Here is a 25,054-nt window from a genome sequence, read left to right as displayed (position 1 = left end):
GGGTCAACGCCCCCGCGGCCCGGTCTGAGACCAGGCCTCATGGTGGATCAGGGTCTGATCAACCAGGCCTCATGGTGGATCAGGGTCTGATCAACCAGGCTGTTACTGCTGGCCGCACGCAAGCTGACGTACCAACCACAGCCCGGCTGGTCAGGTACCGACTTTAGGTGCCTGTCTAGTGCCTTCTCGAAGACAGCCAGGGGTCAATTGGTAATCCCCCTTATGCATGCTGGGAGGCAATTGAACAGTCTTGGGCCCCGGACACTTATCGTGCTCTCTCTGTGTACTCGTGGTGCCTCTGCTTTTGATCGGGGAAATGTTGCATCTCCTGCCGAGTCTTTTGCTTTCATAGGGAGTGATTTTCGTGTGCAGGTTTGGTACCAATCCCTCCAGGACCTTCCAAGTGTATATTATCATGTATCTCTCTCGCCTACGTTCCAGGGAACACAGATCAAGAACCTTCAACCGTTCCCAGTAGTTTAAGTGCCTTATCGTACTTTTGTGTGCCCTGAAAGTGCTTTGTAGGGAAAAAAATAATCGTAATGCTCATAGTATGGTGTTTATTTGACTAAAACATTGCAACAAAGTAAAGAATTGGGATTCTGGGAAAACACGCAGAGTATGAATAGTAATAATATCACTTAAAAGTTGAACAAGTACATTTGTACTCACTATCCGTGTACTTTTTTTTTTATTCACACGGCATACCCAAAGGTATCAGTGAATAGATTCGAGTTTGTGCTAATCCTATTTTAGGAATTAAAGTTTAGTAGTTTAGTGTTTATGTTGGTTGCTTATTACTGCTAACTAATAAACTGTTTCCATATAGAAGTATGTATCTGTCTATATGCACTTGAGTTTAAATTGATCCTCATTTTGGAGAATAAAGTATCCTGGACTATGTAGGTGGGTTGGTGTCTTAATGAACGCCGTGTACTTAACGAGAGTTAAACCTAAAACAAAACCCGTTGGGGTTGTAATAACTTTTTTTTTTAATTCCAAATTTCCGTTCGCTTATAGTGTCACATTTATAAGGTAAAAGTTCATTCTCAGATCTCTAAGTAAAGATGGTAAAAGTATCGATTGTTAATCTTAAAATTTAAATGTAGTTAGTTGGTTAAATTGTCGAGCCTTAGTTGGAGTGGTAAGAAGAGATTACTGGTCTTGTGGGTGTTGCTTAGCGTACTTGCGATACTCTGCCATGACCTGGTCAGAAGTGAAGGCACACAGTGGGTAGGTTGTGGGGCAGTTGTCTCCCTTCTGTCCGTGCCAGGCTGCCTCATCATAGTTACCATAGGTGGTGCCATCACTCTCCCCAGCACCCCTGCATGGTAACCGTATACATTAATCTTATTATTAAATATATGATAAAGGTATGATAAAGCTCATGGAGCAGGAAGAGTCGGAGCCAGGAGCTGTGACTCGACCCCTGCAACCACAACTAGGTGAGGGGTAATTAATATACATTAAGTCTTACAATTAAATATTTTGTATATAAAAAATGAGTATCGTGTATGCGATACTCATTTTTTTAGATGCTTTGTTTTTTTAAGATGTTCGGTATGTTTATGCTAAACTGCATTAAAATGACTGCTCTTACCGAATATATACTCGTTAAGGTTGATGCCCATAAGGGGCATCAACCCTTGATGGGTATATATAACCTTGTGTATACCTATTAACCCTTGATGAGTATACATAAGGTGATGAGCTCTTAATTCAAGGAACTGAACCTATCTTTTTTGGATTGAACATGATTACTTCCCATATAAACCCTACCAGTACAGCGTTTTTCGCTAATTCTAACGATATTCTACCAATATATAAAAAATATATGAGCAAAATACGTTTCCGTGATGAAATATAAGTGAAGACAGTCTTCCTGATCAAGTAAGCAGAGAACTTTCCACTTTGATTCTGAAGCCTATGTTGACTTGCTTGACCCACCGCAGCCTGAGCAAAATACTCTTTTTCACGCCACTAGTGCGGCCAGGAGTGAATGGAAAGGGGAGAGCCTTCTGCTACACTATCCTTTCCTCAACTAGCTATCAGCTGTATCCGTGTAATATTACGCAGTATAACAATGAAACTCACCGGTAAGGAGTAAGAATTTGGATCTCGTCGTAGGCAAGGTCTCTGGGATCTTTCTGGGCCAACTCACACACTAGACGCAACCCACACTGATCCTTATCCTCCACAGCGATCTGCAACTCAACAAATTATTCTAAAAATCTAAAGTAGCAAGTGGGGAAGAGTTCGACCTATATTGATACTCTAGAATTTTATTTAACCGTTCAGCCTTTAATAAAAGACCAAAACTGATTTTTACTTTTAATCAGTAAATTGCAAATTTATATTTGTTATACTAATACTCATACTCCATGACGTAGAAAGTTTTTTTTTTTGACTAACCTTGCTGTAAGTTTCTTTTATGGCTGCGTCCTCAAGGAATCCTTCGATGCTCCTGCGTCTCCTGCGACCGTAGTTGCCACCACACCAACCACAGGAGTCTCCACAGCCACCACAGCCGCAGTCATAACAGTCTTCCCCGCGGTCGTGGTGGTTGTGGTTGTGGCGACCTAGCTCGTACTCCTGCCAGAATAATATCCTTGTGGGAATAAGACACGCTAAAAAGAAGGAACATACAATAGGCATATAGACCCATACTAGGCAAGTTTAACTCCCACTCAACAGAGCTAACTCGTATACACGTCCAACCTATATTTAAACTATTATTATAATCAAAAAGAAGCGCTAAGCCACAAGGGCTATACAGACCTATATTTAAAGCTTCCCTAAGTTCTCTTCCCATTGAAGGTACCTCAGTTTGCTTCACTCGTATACCAATTGCCAAAGCAGCATTTCCTTTGACCATTCTGTATCTAAATGTGTCCAACTTGAATCCATTGCTGTGAGTCCCATCATGGTTAGGTACCTTCAGCACGTTATTTTATTCCTGTTTTCCATTTGTACACTTCAGTCGTATCTCCCCTAATTTTGTTTTTCCAGACTATGCAAATTCAGTGCCTTCAGCCTATCGTCATAAGAAAAGCTTTGTTAGTACTGTGAACACTTATGCAATGTTGTCTTCGCTTTAAATTTCTGCTAACCAAAGCTTCTTTTTTTTATTCCGTTTGACAAACCGCATTATTTATTATTTTTTATGATAATTCACATTATTTAGTTTATAAGTATCAACAGGACTGCTTACAGTATCGGTCTTCAGTTCAGGAAAGACTTATATTGTCAGGCACACCACCTAAAGGGGACAAGAAGATCCAGAACATCCAGACCATGGGAAAACCTGGGTAGCCACAGCCACTCCAGAGAGAGAGAGGTGTTTTAGCGCCAGGAAGACAAAAAAGCTAGCAGGAAATGGCAGAAATCGTACACCAACTCCTATCATTTCTGAAGTGGAATCACAGTCTATGGCCTCCACTCCAAAACAACAGATACAGATATTAGTGCCGGGAAAAAAGACCCCCCCCTCCCATATCACCAATCCGACGACATTCCGCTTTGCAAATATACAGGGTCTAAAGCCAGCAACGAACAACAAAATACCTTTCATCCGTGGACTGCTTAATCAAACACAATATTCGCGGTTTTCACAGACCCACATAAAGGATCACTTTGACAATGAAATATGGATCCCGGGTTACAACCTATACAGATGCGACAGAGAGAACAGACAAAAGGAGGGGAGGGGGGGGCTGTATATCGGTCACTTATATGCTCGGAACTACTAAATGCCTCGGATGATGTAGTTGAAGTTTTGGCAGTAAAGATCGAGAACCAAGACCTGGTCAATGTGGTTGTATACAAGCCTCCAGATGCAACTTCCCAACAATTCCAGGAACAGCTTGTGAAAATTGATTGCTGTCTGGAAAATCTTCCAGCTCCTACCACAAACATCTTGCTCCTGGGGGATTTCAACCTAAGGCACCTAAAATGGAGGAATGTAGCAAATAATGTTGTACCAGAGATAACTCCAGGAGGCAGCTCAGTTAAAAACTCGCACCAAATTCACCTTAAACCAGCAAATAATAGAGCCAACAAGATTAGAGAATACACTGGGCCTCATCTTCAGTAACAATGATGATCTGATACGAAATATTACCATATCAAAAACAATATACTCAGATCACAACATAGTAGAGGTTCAGACATGTATGTGCGGGGCCCCAAACTGACAAAATGTGATCAGTCATGTGGGAGCCTTCACCAAATTCACCTTCAATAACAAAAACATAAGGTGGGATCCTGTATGATATAAACTGGGAAGATAGCCTAAGGAACACGGATCCAAACCTATGTCTAGAACAAATTAACTCTGGCACTCAAGGTATGCTCAAGGTATATTCCTTTAAGGAAAAGGAGATGTAAACTATTAAGAGAAAGGCGCCCCCTATACAGGCGATGGCAAAGAATAACAGCGCGGCTAAAAGAGGCCAATATATCTGTAATGTGTAGTGAGACACTGGTCAGAGAAATAGCAAACACCGAACTAAAGCTAAAGGAATCTTACAGGATTCAAGAAACTCGGGAAGAACTAAAAGCCATAGCTGAAATTAAAAGAAATCCAAATTATTTCTTTTCTTATGCCAAATCAAAGTCGAGAACAACATCCAGTAATGGGCCCCTACACAGTATTGGGTCCTACACAAATGACAGCAAGAAATGAATAAGCTACTCAAGTCCCAGTATGACTCGGTTTTTAGCGAGCCGCTAACCAGACTGAGAGTCGAAGATCTAAATTATTTTTTTGAGAGAATTTGGTAGACTCAAACCTATCTGATATTATCATGATGCCAAATGACTTCGAAAAGGTGATTAATGACATGTCCATGCACTCTGCCCCAGGCCCAGACTCGTGGAACTCTGTGTTCATTAAGAACGGCAAGAAGTCCCTATCATGTGCTTTTAACACCCTATGGAGAGGCAGCATGGACACAGGGGTCGTCCCACAGCTGCTAAAAACAACAGACATAGCCCCATTCCACAAAGGAGGCAGTAAAGCAATAGCAAAGAACTAAAAACCAATAGTTAGTTAGTTTAATATGTTTATTATGCACCCCATACCCATCCTGTGGGACAAAAACCAATAGCGCTAACGTCCCATATCATAAAAATCTTTGAAAGGGTTCTAAGAAGCAAGATCGCCACCCATCTAGATACCCATCAGTTAACCCAGGGCAACATGGGTTTAGATCAGGTAGCTCCTGTCTGTCCCAACTACTGGACCACTATGACAAGGTCCTGGATGCTCTAGAAGACAAAAAGCAGTATACACAGATTTTGCAAAAACATTTGACAAATGTGACCGTGGTATAACAGCGCACAAAATGCGTGCTAAAGGAATAACAGGAAAAGTTGGTAGATGGATCTATAATTCCCTTACAAACAGAACACAAATAATAATAAACAGAGTAAAGTCTGAGGCGGCTACGGTGAAAATCTCTGTTCCACAAGGCCCAGTGTTCACTTCCATCCTGTTCCTCATCATATCTGACATAGATAGGGATGTAAGCCACGGCACCGTGTCTTCTTTTGCAGATGACACCCAAATCTGCATGACAGTGTCCTCCAGTGAAGACACCGCAAGACTCCAGCCGGACATTAACCAAATCTTTATTTATTTATTTTCCTAAATTGGCCGCAGAAAACAGTATGAAGCTCAATGATGAGAAATTTCAATTACTCCGATAAGGAAAACGTAAGGAAATTAAAACTATATCGGAGTGAAAAACAAATTCCAACCATACAATGGAGCAAAAAACTAATGTAAAAGACCTGTGAGTGATCATGTCAGAGGATCTCGCCTTCAAAGACCATAACATTGTATGAATCGCATCTGCTAGAAAAATGACAGGATGGATAATGAGAACCTCCAAAACTAGGGTTGCCAAACCCATGATACTTTTCAGGTCACTAGTTCTATCTAGGCTGGAATATTGCTGCACACTAACTTCACCTTTTCAAGGCAGGTGAAACTGCTGACCTTGAAAGTGTACAGACAACCTTCACGCACACAAAACTGCGATAAAACACCTCAGTTACTGGGAATGCTTGAAGTTTCAACCTGTACTCCCTAGAACGCAGGCGGGAGAGATATATGATTATATGCACTTGGAAAATCCTGGAGGGATTAGTACCAAACTTGCACACGAAAATCACTCCCTGTGAAAGCAAAAGACTCGGCATACGATGCAACATCCCCCCAATGAAAAGCAGGGGTGTCACTGGCACGATAAGAGACAACACAACTGCCTCCCAGCATACATAAGGGGATTACCAATAGATCCCTGGCTGTCTTCAAGCAGGCTGGTCAGTACCTGACCAGCCGGACTGTGGTTCGTACTTCGGGTTGCGTGCGGCCAACAATAACAGCCTGGCTGATCAGACCCCGATCCACCATGAGGCCTGGTCACAAACCGGGCCGCGGGGACGTTGACTCCCGAAACCCTCTCCAGGTACACTCCAGGTATTAATGTTCTTAGGCCCTGCCCTCGAAAAAAATTAACCGCCGAGTCCCGCTCATGGACCCATGTATTTAATGCATAATCTTTGGATTATCTTCTGCATGATGGATATGTGATACATAGTGCCATGTGCATTATGGATGCGATATATACAACGTCTTTTGCATATGTATACTACGGTGCCTTCTGCATGAGTAAGTTTAATATCTTTATTATGCAGCCCATACCCATCCTATGGGCGGTAGTCAAAAGATTACAAAGGTACTTAATGGGTTCAGGGATGATAGTGATTCAGTGAGCGCTTAGGTTATGAAGACAGTAGAATGAAACAGCGAAAAGTATCATCATAGACCATTAAACGAGAAAATTAATTTAAAATCTTAAAAGCACACATCAAAGAATTTCATAAATGTGTACTGCAGGACAAGAACATGTTGATAAATTAGACGTTTGCAACACTTGAGTATCTTCATTGAGGAAACGTTTCGCCGTACAGTGGCTTCATCAGTCCAATACAAAGAAAAGTGGTGAAGATCAGGAGTAGTTTGAGGTAATCAGTCCCCTCAGCCTGGAGTCGATGTAATCAATCCATCAATCTTGAAAAGAATTCAGCATATGAGCGAAGGCGCTTACATACTGCAGACAGGTGAGGTGAAGCAGTCGTAGACGGTGTCACCTTGGACAAATCTACAGGTGGATGTAGGTCATGCCTACAGGTTAGGCAAGTGTAGAATTCCCTGTATCAAGATCCCAAGATGTTGCTGTGTCTAACAGGAATGTAGATAAATGCTTCAGAGAACCGCGCATATGTGGTATTCTTTTGAAAATTGATGGACTTATTAATTTCATCGGCTCCAGGCTGGGGGACTGACTACCTCAAGCTCCTTCTGATCTTCACTCTTTGTATTGGACTAATGAAGACACTGTGTGACGAAACGTTTCCTCAATAAAGATACCCAAGTGTTGCACATGTGTCTAATTTACCAACTTGTCGGTTCTCTGAACCATTTATCCACAAAAAAAACATGCTATGGCTTTGGGCTCTCTTCACTGTCCTTTAATAAATTAGGGCTGAATATATGACAGAAATAATATATTATTTTTTGGTTAAAGGTGTACCCGTACACTGATAGGTAATAAGAGTATGAAGTTAAATAAGAGATGCACGTACTCACCCCAGCGAAGACGAGAGCACCGACCACAGCGAGACCACCATGGCGGCGGTGATGGTGCTGGTAGCAGGTGGAACAGGGCTCACTTACCACCACCTTCACCACCATCATCACCAACACAACTATCTCCAACACATTATGATGCATCTACAAAAGAAAATTTATATATAACCATATGTAAAAAATCGCATACACTGCCTAAACTAAGATGTTAAAGACAGTCGCTTTTTCTTTTAAGCTGTGGGAGACCCAAGATCTGTTCTTGGGAGAACTTTACCTTCCCGTAGTCCGTCAGATACAAGTGATATACTAAAAGTCGTGGGAGGCTTTTATAGGTGCTCGGGATAGCTGGGAAATTTCCCGGTACCGAGGCATTAGCGTCTACGCTCCGTGATGAACACATTTAAGTCGTTAAAAAAAGTATCACGCTCACCTGAAGACTTCTCAGAAGCAGCTACAGCGTCGCTAAGGTTGAAACTGCAACTTAACATGCAGTAAATTTCGACACTGCCACAGTGCAGAACTTAGCACTGGGTGTTTGTGTGGCGCCCAGGAACCTCCTGTATCAATAACCAAGAAAGAAGAGAATAAACACGACTGACACAATGACCTGGGAATTCCCTGGGAAAAAAAAGACAACTGGAGGACGGGGTGTCGTTCTGGAAGTTAAAAAAGCAATTAACGGAGAGAAACCATTGTATGAACAACCATCCTTCGTGTTGGGCTGATTGAAAAAAAATAGTTAGTTCCTGTTCTAACTTGTAAAAGTCATGTAGATCAGGATAGTTCACAATGCGGTGTACCCGGAGGTAAAATTAATAAAAAAAACAGTTATCTATCTTTTCCTTCATGTTTGTGCTTTTATTGTTTATGCATTTAAGCATAGCGTTGTATAACTAATATACCCGGGTTATCCCTCGACAAATACACTCCCAAATATGAACACATTTACTTCCTCCAATCTGATATCCAATCCCTCGTTTCCTATTGATTTTTGTTTGTTACTCTTATCACCTTGCTCTTTCTTTTTAACTTTGAGAAATCGTATAACTTTCATTAACATAAGTTACTTATGAAACATCTTGCCCGGGAGGCTTAGGGACAGTCGTGCGCGTTTGTGCTCCGTCAAAAACTGCGTCTTGATAGTAGCAGAGGAAACAGAATGCGGGAAATAAACGTGTGCAACCATAAAGTGCATATACTCCTTTGTACAAACAAAAAAGGAATATCAGTGAACACTAAATAGGAAAATATGGATTATAGTGTCACAAGGAGAGTGCCGGTGGAGGAACGGTTACCGTGGGAAATAGACCTGACCAGTTAGTTTAATATGTTTATTATGCACCCCATACCCATCCTGTGGGCGGTAGTCAAAAGATTACAGAGGTACATAATTGGTCCAGGGACTGGACTCCAAAGTTTTGATAGCTGAGCAAGTTACATAGGTAATGAACTCAATTTACAAAGGTAATGAACTCCAGGTAGGTCTGGTCACAATCATGACAAGTTACAAAGGTATTTACAGATTCCAGAGGTACGTAATGGGTCCAGGGACTGGGCCCCCAAAGTTTTGATAGCTGAACTAGGTACAAAGGTAATGAGCTCACAAGTTACAAAGGTAATGAATTCTGTAAGAATGGTTACTTACGTTTATACATGGCTCCAATCATGAACAATTATAGCGTAATGAGCAATTCACACTTCCACACCCGGTCACAACTGTAATGAGTTATTGGTGCAAACCAGCATTAGTGAATTATTGCCGGATGTCGACACGAGTGGAAATAAACAAATATTGATCTATCTATAAGTAATATAGTGAGTGACAAGGATATATATGTGCATTGACATGGTGAACTAAATTGTAGTTAAGCATATCCTAATTATCCCCCAGTATAGCGTGCAATATATAGTGTAGATATGGGAATATCTTACAAGCGACTGGCACTAGCGAACTATTGCCAGAGGTCCAGTGAAGTGTTAATAACGGATGAGTAATTACTATAGTCACAAGAGATAAAACGAGTGGTGGTAGCATTGAGGTGCAGGGAATCACAGCATACATAAACTGAGCATACAACCGTTACCTCTACTAAACAGGAAATAAACTTTTCCATACCACCAGTCTGATGACATTCTTCTTTGCAAATATACAGGGTCTAAAGCCAGCAACAAACAACAAAATACCTTTCATCCGTGGACTGCTTGCAGAGGCAAAGGCAATGTTCGCGGCTTTCACTGAGACCCACATAAAGGATCACTTAGACAACGAAATATGGATCCCAGGTTACAACCTATACAGATGTGACAGAGTGAACAGGCAAAAGGGGAAGGGGGGGTTGGCCTGTACATTGCAGAGTCACTTGTTTGCACAGAACTGCTTAATGCCTCAAATGATGTAGTGGAAGTTTTAGCAGTAAAGGTCGAGAACCAAAACCTAGTCATTGTGGTAGTCTACAAGCCTCCGGATGCAACATCCCGGCAATTCCAGGAACAGCTGTTAAAAATTGACCATTGTCTGGAAAATCTTCCAGCTCCTGCACCCAACATCTTGCTCCTGGGGGATTTCAACTTAAGGCACCTAAAATGGAGGAATATAGCAAATAATATTGTTGCAGTAATAACACCAGGAGGCAGCTCTGATGAAAACTCTCACTCAAACGAGCTTTTAAATCTCTGCACAAAATTCAATTTAAACCAGCAAATAATAGAGCTTCTAGAATGGGGAATACACTAGACCTCATCTTCACTAACAATGATGATCTGATAAGAAATGTCACCATATCAAAAACAATATACTCAGATCACAACATAATTGAGGTTCAGACATGTATGCGCAGAGCCCCAGACCGACAAAATGAGATTAGTCACGAGGGAGCATTCACCAAATTCAACTTCAATAACAAAAACAAAGTGGGACCAAGTAAACCAAGTCCTAACCGATATAAGCTGGGAAGATATACTAAGCAACACAGACCCCAACTTATGCCTAGAACAGATTAACTTGGTGGCACTCGATGTATGCACAAGACTTATTCCTCTAAGAAAAAGGAGGCGTAGATGTAAAATAGAAAGAGACAGGCGCTCTCTTTACAGGCGACGGAAAAGAATAACAGAGCGGCTAAAAGAGGTCAATCTATCTGAAATGCGTAGGGAGACACTGGTCAGAGAAATAGCAAACATCGAACTTAAGCTAAAGGAATCTTATAGGAGTCAGGAATCGCAGGAAGAACTAAAAGCCATAAATGAAATCGAAAGAAACCCAAAGTATTTCTTCTCCTATGCCAAATCAAAGTCGAGAACAACGTCCTGTATTGGGCCCTTACTTAAACAAGATGGGTCCTACACAGATGACAGCAAGGAAATGAGTGAGCTACTCAAGTCCCAATATGACTCAGTTTTTAGCAAGCCACTAACCAGACTGAGTCGAAGATCAAAATGAATTTTTTATGAGAGAGCCACAGAATTTGGTTAACACAAGCCTATCTGATGTTATCCTGACGCCAAATGACTTCGAACAGGCGATAAATGACATGCCCATGCACTCTGCCCCAGGGCCAGACTCATGGAACTCCGTTTTCATCAAGAACTGCAAGAAGCCCCTATCACGAGCCTTTACCATCCTATGGAGAGGGAACATGGACATGGGGGTCGTCCCACAGTTACTAAAAACAACAGACATAGCCCCACTCCACAAAGGGGGCAGTAAAGCAACAGCAAAGAACTACAGACCGATAGCACTAACATCCCATATCATAAAAATCTTTGAAAGAGTCCTAAGAAGCAAGATCACCACCCATCTAGAAACCCATCAGTTACACAACCCAGGGCAACATGGGTTTAGAACAGGTCGCTCCTGTCTGTCTCAACTATTGGATCACTACGACAAGGTCCTAGATGCACTAGAAGACAAAAAGAATGCAGATGTAATATATACAGACTTTGCAAAAGCCTTCGACAAGTGTGACCATGGCGTAAAAGCGCACAAAATGCGTGCTAAAGGAATAACAGGAAAAGTCGGTCGATGGATCTATAATTTCCTCACTAACAGAACACAGAGAGTAGTAGTCAACAGAGTAAAGTCCGAGGCAGGCACGGTGAAAAGCTCTGTTCCACAAGGCACAGTACTCGCTCCAATCTTGTTCCTCATCCTCATATCTGACATAGACAAGGATGTCAGCCACAGCACCGTGTCTTCCTTTGCAGATGACACCCGAATCTGCATGAGAGTGTCTTCCATTGCAGACACTGCAAGGCTCCAGGCGGACATCAACCAAATCTTTCAGTGGGCTGCAGAAAACAATATGAAGTTCAACGATGAGAAATCTCAATTACTCAGATATGGTAAACACGAGGAAATTAAATCTTCATCAGAGTACAAAACAAATTCTGGCCACAAAATAGAGCGAAACACCAATGTCAAAGACCTGGGAGTGATCATGTCGGAGGATCTCACCTTCAAGGACCATAACATTGTATCGATCGCATCTGCTAGAAAAATGACAGGATGGATAATGAGAACCTTCAAAACGAGGGATGCCAAGCCCATGATGACACTCTTCAGGTCACTTGTTCTATCTAGGCTGGAATATTGCTGCACACTAACAGCATCTTTCAAGGCAGGTGAAATTGCTGACCTAGAAAATGTACAGAGAACCTTCACGGTGCGCGTAACGGAGATAAAACACCTCAATTACTGGGAGCACTTGAGGTTCCTGAACCTGTATTCCCTGGAACGCAGGAGGGAGAGATACATGATTATATACACCTGGAAAATCCTAGAGGGACTAGTACCGAACTTGCACACGAAAATCACTCACTACGAAAGCAAAAGACTTGGCAGACGATGCAACATCCCCCCAATGAAAAGCAGGGGTGTCACTAGCACGTTAAGAGACCATACAATAAGTGTCAGGGGCCCCGAGACTGTTCAACTGCCTCCCAGCATACATATGGGGGATTACCAACAGACCCCTGGCTGTCTTCAAGCTGGCACTGGACAAGCACCTAAAGTCGGTTCCTGATCAGCTGGGCTGTGGCTCGTACGTTGGTTTGCGTGCAGCCAGCAGTAACAGCCTGGTTGATCAGGCTCTGATCCACCAGGAGGCCTGGTCACAGACCGGGCCGCGGGGGCGTTGACCCCAGAACTCTCTCCAGGTAAACTCCAGGTAGAAGTGTAGGGGAAAGTTAACATAGGCCTAGCTTCTGTGTAAATAATAAAACAATGATCCCAGTATAGCGCAGTGAAAAGTGTATTTTGAAAGAATACAGTGTATATCCTTGAGATAAACAGTGTACAGTACTAAATAAAAGGAAATTAAGTAATAATAATAATAAAGTGAAGTGTGGCAGTGTGGGTAAGTCTTATCCTCACACTAACCCTACACCCACCACCCACCCTACACCACCACCCACATACTGCAAACTTGGTTCGTATAAATACATCTTGCATATTACTGGCACCAGCAAGAGAAAGGTAAAGTGGAAATCAGTTTTCTTCTGTGGCATACAGATTGTAGTAGGATACAGACAGGATGTCAGCACAGCATATCTGTGGGACATGTAAAAAAATCCTTGGAAAGAAATCCAAAATCACATGCAATCTTTGCTTTTCAAAACACCATATCTCTTGTACTAGACTAAATACAGCCTCAAAAAATGACCTCGAACTAGCAAGGTGCTTCTGGTTGTGCAATAAAGATGTAGAACTTTGGGCAGGTATCAGAAAGGTACTAAGGAGAGTAATAAATGATAAAAATAATCAAGAAAACAAAGATGACCTCTTGGATAGTCTACCAAAAATATATAAAACATGGGAGCAAGAGATAGTGTATCAAAAATGCAGAATGCCCATACCACAACAGATGACTCGAAAATATCTAGTCACACACATAGTGCTAAACCAGACCCATCCCCTAGTCATAGCACTAATACCTCAATTACTGGGAGCGCTTGAGGTTCCTAAACCTGTATTCCCTGGAACGCAGGAGGGAGAGATACATGATTATATACACCTGGAACCCCTCAAGGAAGGTTCCTTGATGTTGGTGAGGGGCTCTTGATTTAGGGAATTGGATCTGTGCTCCAGTTCCCCGAATTAAGCCTGAATGCCTTCCACATCCCCCCCCAGGCGCTGTATAATCCTCCGGGTTTAGCGCTTCCCCCTTGATTATAATAATAATAATACACCTGGAAAATCCTAGAGGGACTAGTACCGAACTTGCACACGAAAATCACTCACTACAAAAGCAAAAGACTTGGCAGACGATGCACCATCCCCCCAATGAAAAGCAGGGGTGTCACTAGCACGTTAAGAGACCATACAATAAGTGTCAGGGGCCCGAGACTGTTCAACTGCCTCCCAGCACACATAAGGGGGATTACCAACAGACCCCTGGCAGTCTTCAAGCTGGCACTGGACAAGCACCTGAAGTCAGTTCCTGATCAGCCGGGCTGTGGCTCGTACGTTGGTTTGCGTGCAGCCAGCAGCAACAGCCTGGTTGATCAGGCTCTGATCCACCAGGAGGCCTGGTCACAGACCGGGCCGCGGGGGCGTTGACCCCCGGAACTCTCTCCAGGTAAACTCCAGGTAATACCCACAGTGCTGGTGCTGGCCCAGGCTCAGCCCCCAGCCCCAGTGCTGACTCAGACCCAGCCTTACTGCCAGCCCAGACTCTACTAGGGACCCTACCACAACCACCACTAAAACCGTGAATATACAACCATCATTGCACAAGACCGTGGCCCACAGTACAGATGTTGGAGAGGAGTCTCCTCCTTCTTCCTCTACTGGGGAAAGTCGTGGAATCCATGACGGGGTGGCCCTGGCTTGGATACTGAGGATTATAGTGCAGTCCCAGAACCTGCAGAAATTGACAACACACCTCCCAACAATTCTCAACCAAAGGTGAATTTGTGCAAATATTATGCTTGGGGCATCTGTAAGCATGGAATATCAGGAAAAAAATGGGACATGCAACTTTGAGCATCCCAAAAAATGTAGCGACCTCCTGTCTAAAGGAGTGTGTCGTTCTTCTTCCTGTACTTTCTTTCACCCAAAAATGTCACTCCTCGGTCCTCCAGAAGCAGTGTTACAACATCGACTGCCCTACATACCATCTAAAAGGGACCAGGAGGCACAGACCCCACAAGACAAACAATAGTAGCTACGACAACCCAACTCCAGGTGATTTTTTAGTGGCAGGAAACGGAAAAAGAAAATGGAAGGAAATAAAAATAATCCACCACCTGGAGCCTTGTTGGAAAGGAGGCACAGCCAGTGGCCATCCATGGCCCTCCAGAATTACAACTACTGATGCCAATAACAAAATCCCCCCAACAAACACAGAATACAACCTCATTCATATTTGCTAATATACAGGGCCTTAAGCCATCCACCAACAACAAAATACCTTTTATCAGTGGACTTCTAGAGGAGTCTAATGCAATGTTTGCAGCCTTCACAGAGACTCACGCAAAAGATCACTTTGACAGTGAAATGTGGATAAGTGGTTACCGCCTTTTTAGATGCGACAGAATGAACAGGCAACAAGGGGATTGGGTTGGCCTGTATGTCAAAGAGTCCCTCATCTGCACGGAGTTGCTGAACACCACAAATGATGTAGTTGAAGTTCTATCAATAAAGAGCGAGAACCAAAACCTAGTCATTGTGGTTGTATGTAAGCCACCAGATGCAACCTCACAACAGTTCAAGGAACAGCTACTGAAAATTGATTACTGTCTGGAAAACCTTCCAGCTCCATCCCCAAACATCTTACTGCTTGGTGAATTCAACCTAAGGCATACAAAATGGAAGAATGTAGCAAATAATGTTATAGCTAAAACAATCCCCGGAGGTAGCGCAGATGAAAGGTCACACACACATGAGCTACTAAGTCTCTGTGAAAAACACACCTTAAGCCAGCAGATAGTGGAGCCAACAAGACTAGAAAACACACTTGACCTTATCTTCACAAATGATGAGGGCCTGATAAGAGCCATAAGAATATCAAAAACAACTAATTCCGATCACAACCTAATCGAAGTCCAGACGTACATGCATAGGGGTCCTGAACAGCAGAATGCATGTACCTGTGAAGGTGTCTTCACAAAATACAACTTCAACAACAAGAACATCAACTGGGACCAGGTAAACCATGTCCTAAACGAAACATGTTGGGAAGATATCTTAAATGACATGGATCCAAACCAGTGCCTTGAAAGGATCAACTTCCTGGCAGCTGAAGCATGTTCTAGGCATATTCCCCTAAGAAAGAAGAAGAGCAGGAGTAACCTGGAGATAGAAAGATACTCCCTCTACAGAAGATGACGAAGAGTCACTGAGCTCCTCAGGCGTGCTAGAATATCTGATACACGAAAGGAGGCACTGACCAGGGAAGTGGAAACTATCGAACTTAAGTTAAATGACTCTTACAGGAACCAAGAGAGACAGGAGGAGCTTAAAGCTATTAGTGAAATTGAAAGAAATTCAAAATATTTCTTTTCATATGCCAAAAACAAGGCAAATACCACATCTAGTATCGGGCCCTTACTCAGACAGGATGGGACTTACACAGATGACAACAAGGAAATGAGTGAAATATTGAAATCCCTGTACAACTCTGTGTTTAGTGAACCACTAATCGGTCTGAGGATCGACGACTCAAATGATTTCTTCATGAATGAGCCTCAAAACTCCATAAATATATTCCAGATTTCCGACATTACCCTAGCTCCGATAGATTTCGAAAAAACCATTGACAACATGCCCATGCACTCAGCCCCGGGCCCAGACTCGTGGAATTCTGTTTTCATTAAGAACTGCAAGAAACCCCTCTCACGTGCCCTAAGTACACTATGGAGGAGGAGCTTGGACATGGGTGAAATTCCAGTCACTTAAAACGACGGATATAGCCCCACTCCATAAAGGTGGCAGCAAAGCATTAGCTGAGAACTATAGACCAATAGCTCTGACGTCCCACATCATAAAAATCTTTGAAAGAGTGCTAAGAAGCAGGATTGCAAATCACCTGGATTCCCAAAATCTGCACAATCCAGGGCAACATGGGTTCAGGGCAGGTCGCTCCTGCCTCTCACAACTACTGGATCACTATATGGCCTTGGATGCACTGGAAGAAAATCAGAATGCAGATGTAATATACACAGACTTTGCAAAAGCATTTGACAAATGCGATCATGGCGTAATTGCCCATAAAATACGTGCTAAAGGAATAACTGGGAAAGTGGGGAGATGGATCTTCAACTTTCTAACAAATCGAACACAGAGTAGTGGTCAACAGAGTTAAATCAGAGGCTGCCATAGTGAAGAGCTCTGTTCCACAAGGCACAGTACTCTCCCCCATCTTATTCCTCATCCTCATATCAGACATAGACAGATATACATCACAGCACCGTATCATCCTTTGCGGATGATACTAGGATCTGCATGAGGCTGTCATCTGCTGAGGACGCAGTTAACCTCCAAGAAGATATAAACAAAGTTTTCCAGTGGGCAACGGTAAACAATATGATGTTCAATGAGGACAAATTCCAACTACTCCGTTATGGAAAACTGGAGGAGATAATAACTAGAACAGAGTATGCTACAGATTCTGGCCATACAATAGAGCGGAAAAATAATGTAAGGGACCTGGGAGTAGTAATGTCTGAGGATCTCACTTTCAAGGATCACAACAGTGCCACGATCGCACGTGCAAAGAAAATGATAGGATGGATAATGAGAACGCTCAAAGCGAGAGATGCCAAGCCAATGATGATCCTTTTCAAATCACTTGTTCTCTCTAGGCTGGAATACTGCTGTACATTAACATCTCCATTCAAAGCAGGTGAAATCGCAGATCTAGAGAGTGTACAGAGATCCTTTACTGCACGTATAAGTTCTGTCAAGCACCTTAACTACTGGGAACACTTGGAAGCACTTGACTTGTACTCGTTGGAACGCAGGAGGGAGAGATATATCATAATCTACACTTGGAAAATCCTGGAAGGAATGGTCCCAAATCTTCACACAGAAATCACTCCCTACGAAAGTAAAAGACTGGGCAGGCGATGCAAAATGTCCCCAATAAAAAGTAGGGGCACCATTGGTACACTAAGGGAAAACATCATAAGTGTCCGGGGCCCAAGACTGTTCAACAGCCTCCCATCAAGCATTAGGGAAATTGCCAATAAACCCCTGGATGCCTTCAAGAGAGAGCTGGACAGATACCTAAAGTCAGTGCCGGATCAGCCGGGTTGTGACTCGTACGTTGGACTGCATGCGGCCAGCAGTAACAGCCTAGTTGATCAGGCCCTGATCCATCGGGAGGCCTGGTCATGGACTGGGCCGCGGGGGCGTTGATCCCCGGAATAACCTCCATGTAACCTCCAGGTATCCAGGTAAGCCCATTTTTTTGTTGTCTACATAGCTTGCAGCCACATACCACAGACACTTTCGTTTCTGAATTAGCAATAGTGCTTCCCGGAGCCTTGAGTTTAAGACATTGTCAAAGACAGTTAATTAAGATCACAAATCGAAGTCCAGACTTATATGCAGAGGGGTCCTGTCCAGCAAGATGCATAGTTACGAGGGTGCCTTCACCAAATTCAACTTTAATAACGAAAACATCAACTGGCATCAAATACATGGTATGTTTAATGAAACGTGATGGTAAGATAAATAACACGGTTTCGAACCAAGGTCTTGAAAATATCAACTCTTTGGCAGCTGAAGTATGTTCAAGGCACATTCCCCTAAGGTAAAAGAAGAGATGTGAACTGTAAAGAGACGTTCTCTACAGGAGAGGAATCGCTGAGTTTCTCAAGGAGGCTAGCCTCTTCAAGGGAGGCTCCTTTATGTAGTAAAAAGACTTTTGGTCTGAGGAATTGGCCCTTTCTGTCTTCTTCCTTTGACCAACCCAAATTATCCCTCACATCCTTTGTGTCCCATCCTTCTCTTCCCCATCCTTCCCTTCCCCATCCTTTCCTTCCCCATCCTTCCTCCCTTTCCCCGTCTCCTTACCTCTCTTGGTTTTAACCATTGGGGTCCTTCCACAGGAATTCTAGCTCTTAAGTTGGGGAAAGGGTGTAGTTATCCGTCCTATTCTCCTCGAGGGAGGTTCCTTGAGGCTGGTGAGGGGCTCTTGATCTAGGAAATTGTATCTGTGCTCCAGTTTCCTGAATTGAGCCTGAATACCTTCCATCCCCTCCGCCAGGCGCTGTGTAATCCTACGAGTTTAGAACTCCCCATGATTATAATAATAATAATAATAATATTATTATTAATAATAATATCCATTCCATTCCATTGAGGTCCTTGGTGGTGGTGGTGATGGTGTTCGCCGTGGAATCTGGATTATCTGGGGATGTCCCGATCATCCTCTGAGAGTTCTGGGGCGTGGCTTAGAGCGTCCTTCGGGTGATGGGTGTATTTCTGGAGGCTGCCTGTCCGTTCCGGGAGGTGGTGGCCGTGAGAGGTATGCCTTGAGGCAGGTTTCTGGCTGCCCTCATATCCACCGAAGTGGATTTGAGGTTGTTATCCTGGATTGCTGGTTTACCGCCATGAAAAGTAGGGTATGGTATGGGTTCCATGGATCGTCTGCGCTGCTGGTTGCACTGAGGTTAGCCCTCTTGGGCATGGAGGGTGAGGATATACAGTCCCTTTCATTCCTCCTTGGAACTATGCCTCCATATTCCCCCACCCCTTTTATTTTAATAAATAAAAAAGGGGGAAACTTATCATGGAGACCCATACCCCTGACTTTCCTCCTCCCAGACCCTTTCCTGCAGCACCCCTTACAGACCCTGACACACCATTGGACCGCTCTTCCAATCCAATACCTTCTCTGGGTAACATTCTGTTACCCTCCTCTGGTACCGCGGTTCCAACTGACAATTGAAAGTTTAGATACTTCTGACCTCCGTGCAGCTTTGACTATGATCCCAGCTTCTCTACAGTGTGTCGAGATTTTTCGGATTGTACACACGACTCTGGATGGCCCGTCTCTAACCTTCTGTCCAAACGACCTCGACCTGTCACTGATGACCCTACCTCAGTTTTCTCTCGCGCTTCTAAGAAAATTCTAACTAAGCAGTTCTTCCCCTTAGTCTGTTTCAAAGTCTTTCTTGGATAAAATTCTTTACGCTCTAACCAGCTTTTACTACTGTCCTTCCAACCACAGCATCAGCAAGTCACTCCTTCGCCATGATGGGCAGAACATTTCCTTCCACGTTCTTGAGTGAAACACGCATTGTCACATTACAAAATGCAGAGTAAGAACATAATTTTTCACTTCTTGATGCTGTTGACAACACATCAGTTATGATTCGCAAGCACATTTCTCTTAATTCTTGCTGTGGATCTATTGTCCTTCCACATACGATCGTACAAAGTGACTTTCTCGCATGTAATGAAGACAATCTGGAGCAACTCAAGCTCCAAAATCTCCCGATCATTAAAGTTGGTGCTGGCCATGTAGTCAGAAACTGTAAAGCTGGAGGTGCTGCCCTGGTAGACAGTAATGGTGAAGCTGGAGATGCTGTCCTGGGAGACAGTAATGGTGAGGATGGAGGTGCTGTCCAGGTAGTCAGTAAATGTACGCATGAGGGAATGCATATAAATGACCTCGAGGGAGACAGGAGCTGTAGTGGGGAAACAAGTGTAGTCAAGGACAAGATAAAACCAATATTACAATCTAGTAATACCACAGGAGATAGCAAACAAGGGGACTCCACTAGCAATAGTGAGGATATATTACCAGAAACAACTGGTGAGAGCTCCATTGTTAGTACCAGTGAGGATAGGAATGAGACAGGTAAACATGCACCAACAGGGAATACAGTCACAGAAACCCAAGGCAAACGGAAACCAAGCCTATGCACATACTATGCACTTGGTATCTGCAGACATGGGAAATCTGGAAAAACAGACGGGACGTGCAACTATGACCACCCTAGAAAATGCCGTGCCCATATGACAACAGGAAAATGCAAACTCCCTTCCTGTAAGCTTTTTCACCCTGAAATGTGTCCCTCTTCAGTACAGGAAAGACTGTGCTATAACTTAAATTGCCAGGCACACCATCTAAAGGGGACAAAAAGATACAAAACATCCAGGCCATGGGAAAACCTGGGTAGCCACAGCCACTCAAGAGGGAGAGGTTTTTTAGTGCCAGGAAGGAAAAAAAACTGGCAGGAAATGGCAGAAATCGTACGCCAAATCCAGTCATTTCTGGAGTGGAACCACAGTCGATGGCCTCCACTCCAAACCAACAGATACAGATACTAGTGCCGGAAAAAAAAAATTATCCCCAGTACCACCAATACCACCAGTCCGATGACATTCTTCTTTGCAAATATACAGGGTCTAAAGCCAGCAACGAACAACAAAATACCTTTCATCCGTGGACTGCTTGCAGAGGCAAATGCAATGTTCGCGGCTTTCACAGAGATCCACATAAAGGATCACTTGGACAACGAAATATGGATCCCAGGTTACAACCTATACAGATGCGACAGAGTGAACAGGCAAATGGGAGGGGGGTTTGCCTGTATATTGCAGAGTCACTTGTTTGCACAGAACTGCTTAATGCCTCAAATGATGTAGTGGAAGTTTTAGCAGTAAAGATCGAGAACCAAAACCTAGTCATTGTGGTAGTCTACAAGCCTCCGGATGCAACGTCCCAGCAATTCCAGGAACAGCTGTTAAAAATTGACCACTGTCTGGAAAATCTGCCAGCTCCTGCCCCCAACATCTTGCTCCTGGGGGATTTCAACTTGAGTCACCTAAAATGGAGGAATATACCAAATAATGTTGTTGCAGTGATAACACCAGGAGGCAGCTCTGATGAGAACTCACACACGAGCTTTTAAACCTCTTCAAAAAATTCAACTTAAACCAGCAAATAATAGAGCCTACTAGACTGGAGAATACACTAGACCTCATCTTCACTAACAATGATGTTCTGATACGAAATGTCACCATATCAAAAACAATATACTCGGATCACAACATAATCGAGGTTCAGACATGTATACGCGGAGCCCCAGACCGACAAAATGAGATTAGTCACAAGGGAGTCTTCACCAAATCCAACTTCAATAACAAGAACATAAAGTGGGACCAAGTAAGATAAGATAAGATTTCGTTCGGATTTTTAACCCCGGAGGGTTAGCCACCCAGGATAACCCAAGAAAGTCAGTGCGTCATCGAGGACTGTCTAACTTATTTCCATTGGGGTCCTTAATCTTGTCCCCCAGGATGCGACCCACACCAGTCGACTAACACCCAGGTACCTATTTGCTGCTAGGTGAACAGGACAACAGGTGTAAGGAAACGTGTCAAATGTTTCCACCCGCCGGGAATCGAACCCGGGCCCTCCGTGTGTGAAGCGGGAGCTTTAGCCACCAGACCACCGGGCCACCTAGTAAACCAAGTCCTAAACGATATAAGCTGGGAAGATAGACTAAGCAACACAGACCCCCAACTTATGCTTAGAACAGATTAACTCGGTGGCACTCGATGTATGCTCAAGGCTTATTCCTTTAAGAAAAAGGAGGAGTAGATGTAAAATAGAAAGAGACAGGCGCTCCCTTTACAGGCAATGGAAAAGAATGACAGAGCGGCTAAAAGAGGCCAATATATCTGAAATGCATAGGGAGTCACCGGTCAGAGAAATAGCAAACATCGAACTTAAGCTAAAGGAATCTTATAGGAGCCAGGAATCGCGGGAAGAACTAAAAGCCATAAATGCCACACACACTAAAAACAACAGACATAGCCCCACTCCACAAAGGTGGTGGCAGTAAAGCAATTGCAAAGAACTACAGACCGATAGCACTAACATCCCATATCATAAAAATCTTTGAAGGGGTTCTGAGAAGCAGGACAGCCCATCACCTAGATACCCATCAGTTACACAACCCAGGGCAACAAGGGTTTAGAGCAGGTCGCTCCTGCCTGTCCCAGCTACTGGACCACTATGACAAGGTCCTGGATGCTCTAGAGGATAAACAAAATATAGATGTAGTATACACAGACTTTGCAAAAGCCTTTGACAAGTGTGACCATGGTGTAATAGCACACAAAATGCGGGATAAACGAATAACGGGAAAAATTGATAGATGGATCTACAACTTCCTGAAAAATAAAACACAAAGAGTAATGGTAAACAGAGTAAAGTCCCAGGCAGCCATGGTAAAAAGCTCTGTTCCACAAGGCACAGTACTGGCTCCTATTCTATTCCTCATCCTCATTTCTGACATAGAGATGTAAGCCATAGCTCCATGTCTTCCTTTGCGGATGACACCCAGATCACCATGACAGTGACCTCCATTGAAGACACCGCGAGACTCCAAGCGGACATCAACCAAATCTTTGAATGGGCCACTCAAAACAATATGAAGTTCAACGAGGAGAATTTCAACTACTCAGATATGAAAAACTTGAAATTAAAAATGTGTCAGGGTATACCACAAATTCTAACCATACAATAGAATGGAAAAGTAATGTGAAAGACCTGGGAGTGATAATGTCAGAGGATCTCGCCTTCAAAGACCACAATGTATCTACCTCATCTGCAAGGAAAATGATAGGATGGATAATGAGAACCTTCAAAACTAGGGACGCCAAGCCCATGATGATTCTCTTCAAATCGCTTGTGCCCTCTAGGCTGGAATACCCCTGTACACTAACGGCCCCCTTCAAGGCTGGTGATATTGCAGACCTGGAGAGTGTACAAAGAGCTTTCACAGCACACACAAGTGCGATAAGGCACCTAAACTACTGGGAACGGTTGAAGGTCCTTGATCTGTATTCCCTCGAATGCAGGTGAGAGAGATGCATGATAATATACAGTTGGAAGGTCCTGGAGAGATTGGTACCAAACCTGCACACGAAAATCACTCCAAATGAAAACAAAAGACTCGGCAGGAGATGCAACATTCCCCCGATGAAAATCAGGGGTGCCAAGAGTACGCTGAGAGATGACACAATAAGTGTCCAGGACCCAAAACTGTTCAATTGCCTCCCAGCATACATAAGGGGGATTACCAATAGACCCCTGGCTGTCTTCAAAAAGGCACTGGACAGGCACCTAAACTCAGTACCTTACCAACCGGGCTGTGGTTTATAAGTCAGCTTGCGTGCGGCCAGCAGCAACAGCCTGGTTGATCAGACCCTGATCCCCCATGAGGCCTGGTCTCAGACCGGGCCGCGGGGGCATTGATCCCCGAAACCCTCTCCAGGTAAACTCCAGGTCTTACCTGTCAGAGGAGAGGTAATGGCAAAGGAAGCAGGAGGTCGAGGAGAGGAGGGAGGATGTTACTGCTTAGGTGTCATCTTCTGTTAATATGTCAGGCAACTGTGTTTCTGATGTTTCTCTTATTTGTCTCTCTTCACCACTAACACATTGTTCAGGCTCACTGGTTCTTTTACTGAAAACCTGCCCAGTGAGGTTTGTTTTAACACTTGTCTGAATTGAGACATTACACTGTCATTGTACATGTTAGAGAGATGGATGGCCACTGCTTTGAATTGATAGTGTTTTCAGCAAACTGCACTTCATGCCATTTGACACACATTTCCATGACAAATGCAATGGGCACATCATCCTTTCCTTCCTCTTCCTCTGATGACAGCTCTTCCACTGCAATTTGTTGCAGTGTTCTGTGGTGAGTTCAGTTCTGTGCTCCTCCACCAACTCCTCCACGTCATCTTCAGTCACCTCAAGACCCAAGGTGTTCCCCAGGAGCACAATATCCTCTACCAACTCAGGCTCATCTTCAAAGCCTTCAAAATCCCTGGCTGCCACAAAGTCAGACCACAATTTCTTCCATGCTGACTGCATGGTCCTGAAAGACATTTTCCCAGGCTTTGTCTATAAGTTTCAAGCAGGTGAGGATATTGAAATGGTCCTTCTTTGGACCCATTGATGGCTTATCTCGCAATAAAAAAAATTGCACGAAAACTGCAGAAAGCAAAAAATGTTTACAAGATGCACAACAAAAGCTCAAGAGAAGTTTACTGCATGCGAGTTAGTGAACATGTGGCTGAACCGTTTATCTTGTCAGTCAACAACCAAGAGAACATACGAAAACCAGGACAATTTTTTCTCAAATTCATCGTTCAAAAACTGATTTGCTCGACAATGCGGTCGACAAACATAAGAACATAAGAAAGAAGGAACACTGCAACAGGCCTACTGGCCTATGTGAGGCAGGTGCAATTCTCCCACCAGCTTAAGCTCACTGACCTAGTGACCTTAAGCTCACTTACCATCTGACCTCACTGACCTAGTGAGGTCAGACACGTCCCTTAAGGGAGGAGCGCAGCATCTGACCTAGTAGCACAACCTAGTTAGGTCCAACTCACACCCACCCATGTATTTATCCAACCTATTTTTA

At 43.6% G+C, this 25,054-nt stretch overlaps 1 protein-coding gene and 1 long non-coding RNA gene across 7 annotated transcripts in view; one reads left to right on the top strand and one right to left on the bottom strand.

Moving 5' to 3' along the window:
- Window positions 1-25,054, top strand: part of LOC138852722 (uncharacterized) — a 177,115-nt gene that overhangs the window by 27,260 nt on the left and 124,801 nt on the right. The window lies entirely within an intron of this gene.
- Window positions 544-8,226, bottom strand: LOC128692163 (uncharacterized). 2 transcript variants are annotated; one of them, XM_070085191.1, is made up of 5 exons: window positions 8,088-8,226; window positions 7,658-7,801; window positions 2,413-2,592; window positions 2,095-2,204; window positions 544-1,324 (listed from the first exon to the last, which is right to left on the bottom strand). In XM_070085191.1, exons 2-5 carry the CDS (start codon window positions 7,799-7,801, stop codon window positions 1,156-1,158), a joined length of 603 nt encoding a protein of 200 aa, XP_069941292.1. In that variant the 5' UTR covers window positions 8,088-8,226; the 3' UTR covers window positions 544-1,155. The 2 variants fall into 2 exon arrangements, with proteins under 2 accessions (XP_069941292.1, XP_053637210.1); XM_053781235.1 differs by lacking the exon at window positions 8,088-8,226 and adding an exon at window positions 7,932-8,074.

This window comes from Cherax quadricarinatus, chromosome 15 (assembly GCF_038502225.1).
Source record: "Cherax quadricarinatus isolate ZL_2023a chromosome 15, ASM3850222v1, whole genome shotgun sequence".
NCBI classification, from domain to species: domain Eukaryota; kingdom Metazoa; phylum Arthropoda; class Malacostraca; order Decapoda; family Parastacidae; genus Cherax; species Cherax quadricarinatus.
The sequence above is the reverse complement of the archived record's forward strand: the minus strand, read 5'-3'. Positions and strand labels throughout refer to the sequence as shown.

What these genes read in the sequence shown, in the direction of transcription:
- LOC128692163 (XM_053781235.1), bottom strand. Translation starts at nt 8,057, where the DNA reads ATGTGTTCATCACGGAGCGTAGACGCTAATGCCTCGGTACCGGGAAAT. An exon ending in TAAAAGAAACTTACAGCAAG is followed by an intron (nt 2,205 to 2,412) that starts GTTAGTCAAAAA and finishes GTTGAGTTGCAG; the next exon opens with ATCGCTGTGGAGGATAAGGA. An exon ending in CAAATTCTTACTCCTTACCG is followed by an intron (nt 1,325 to 2,094) that starts GTGAGTTTCATT and finishes GTTACCATGCAG; the next exon opens with GGGTGCTGGGGAGAGTGATG.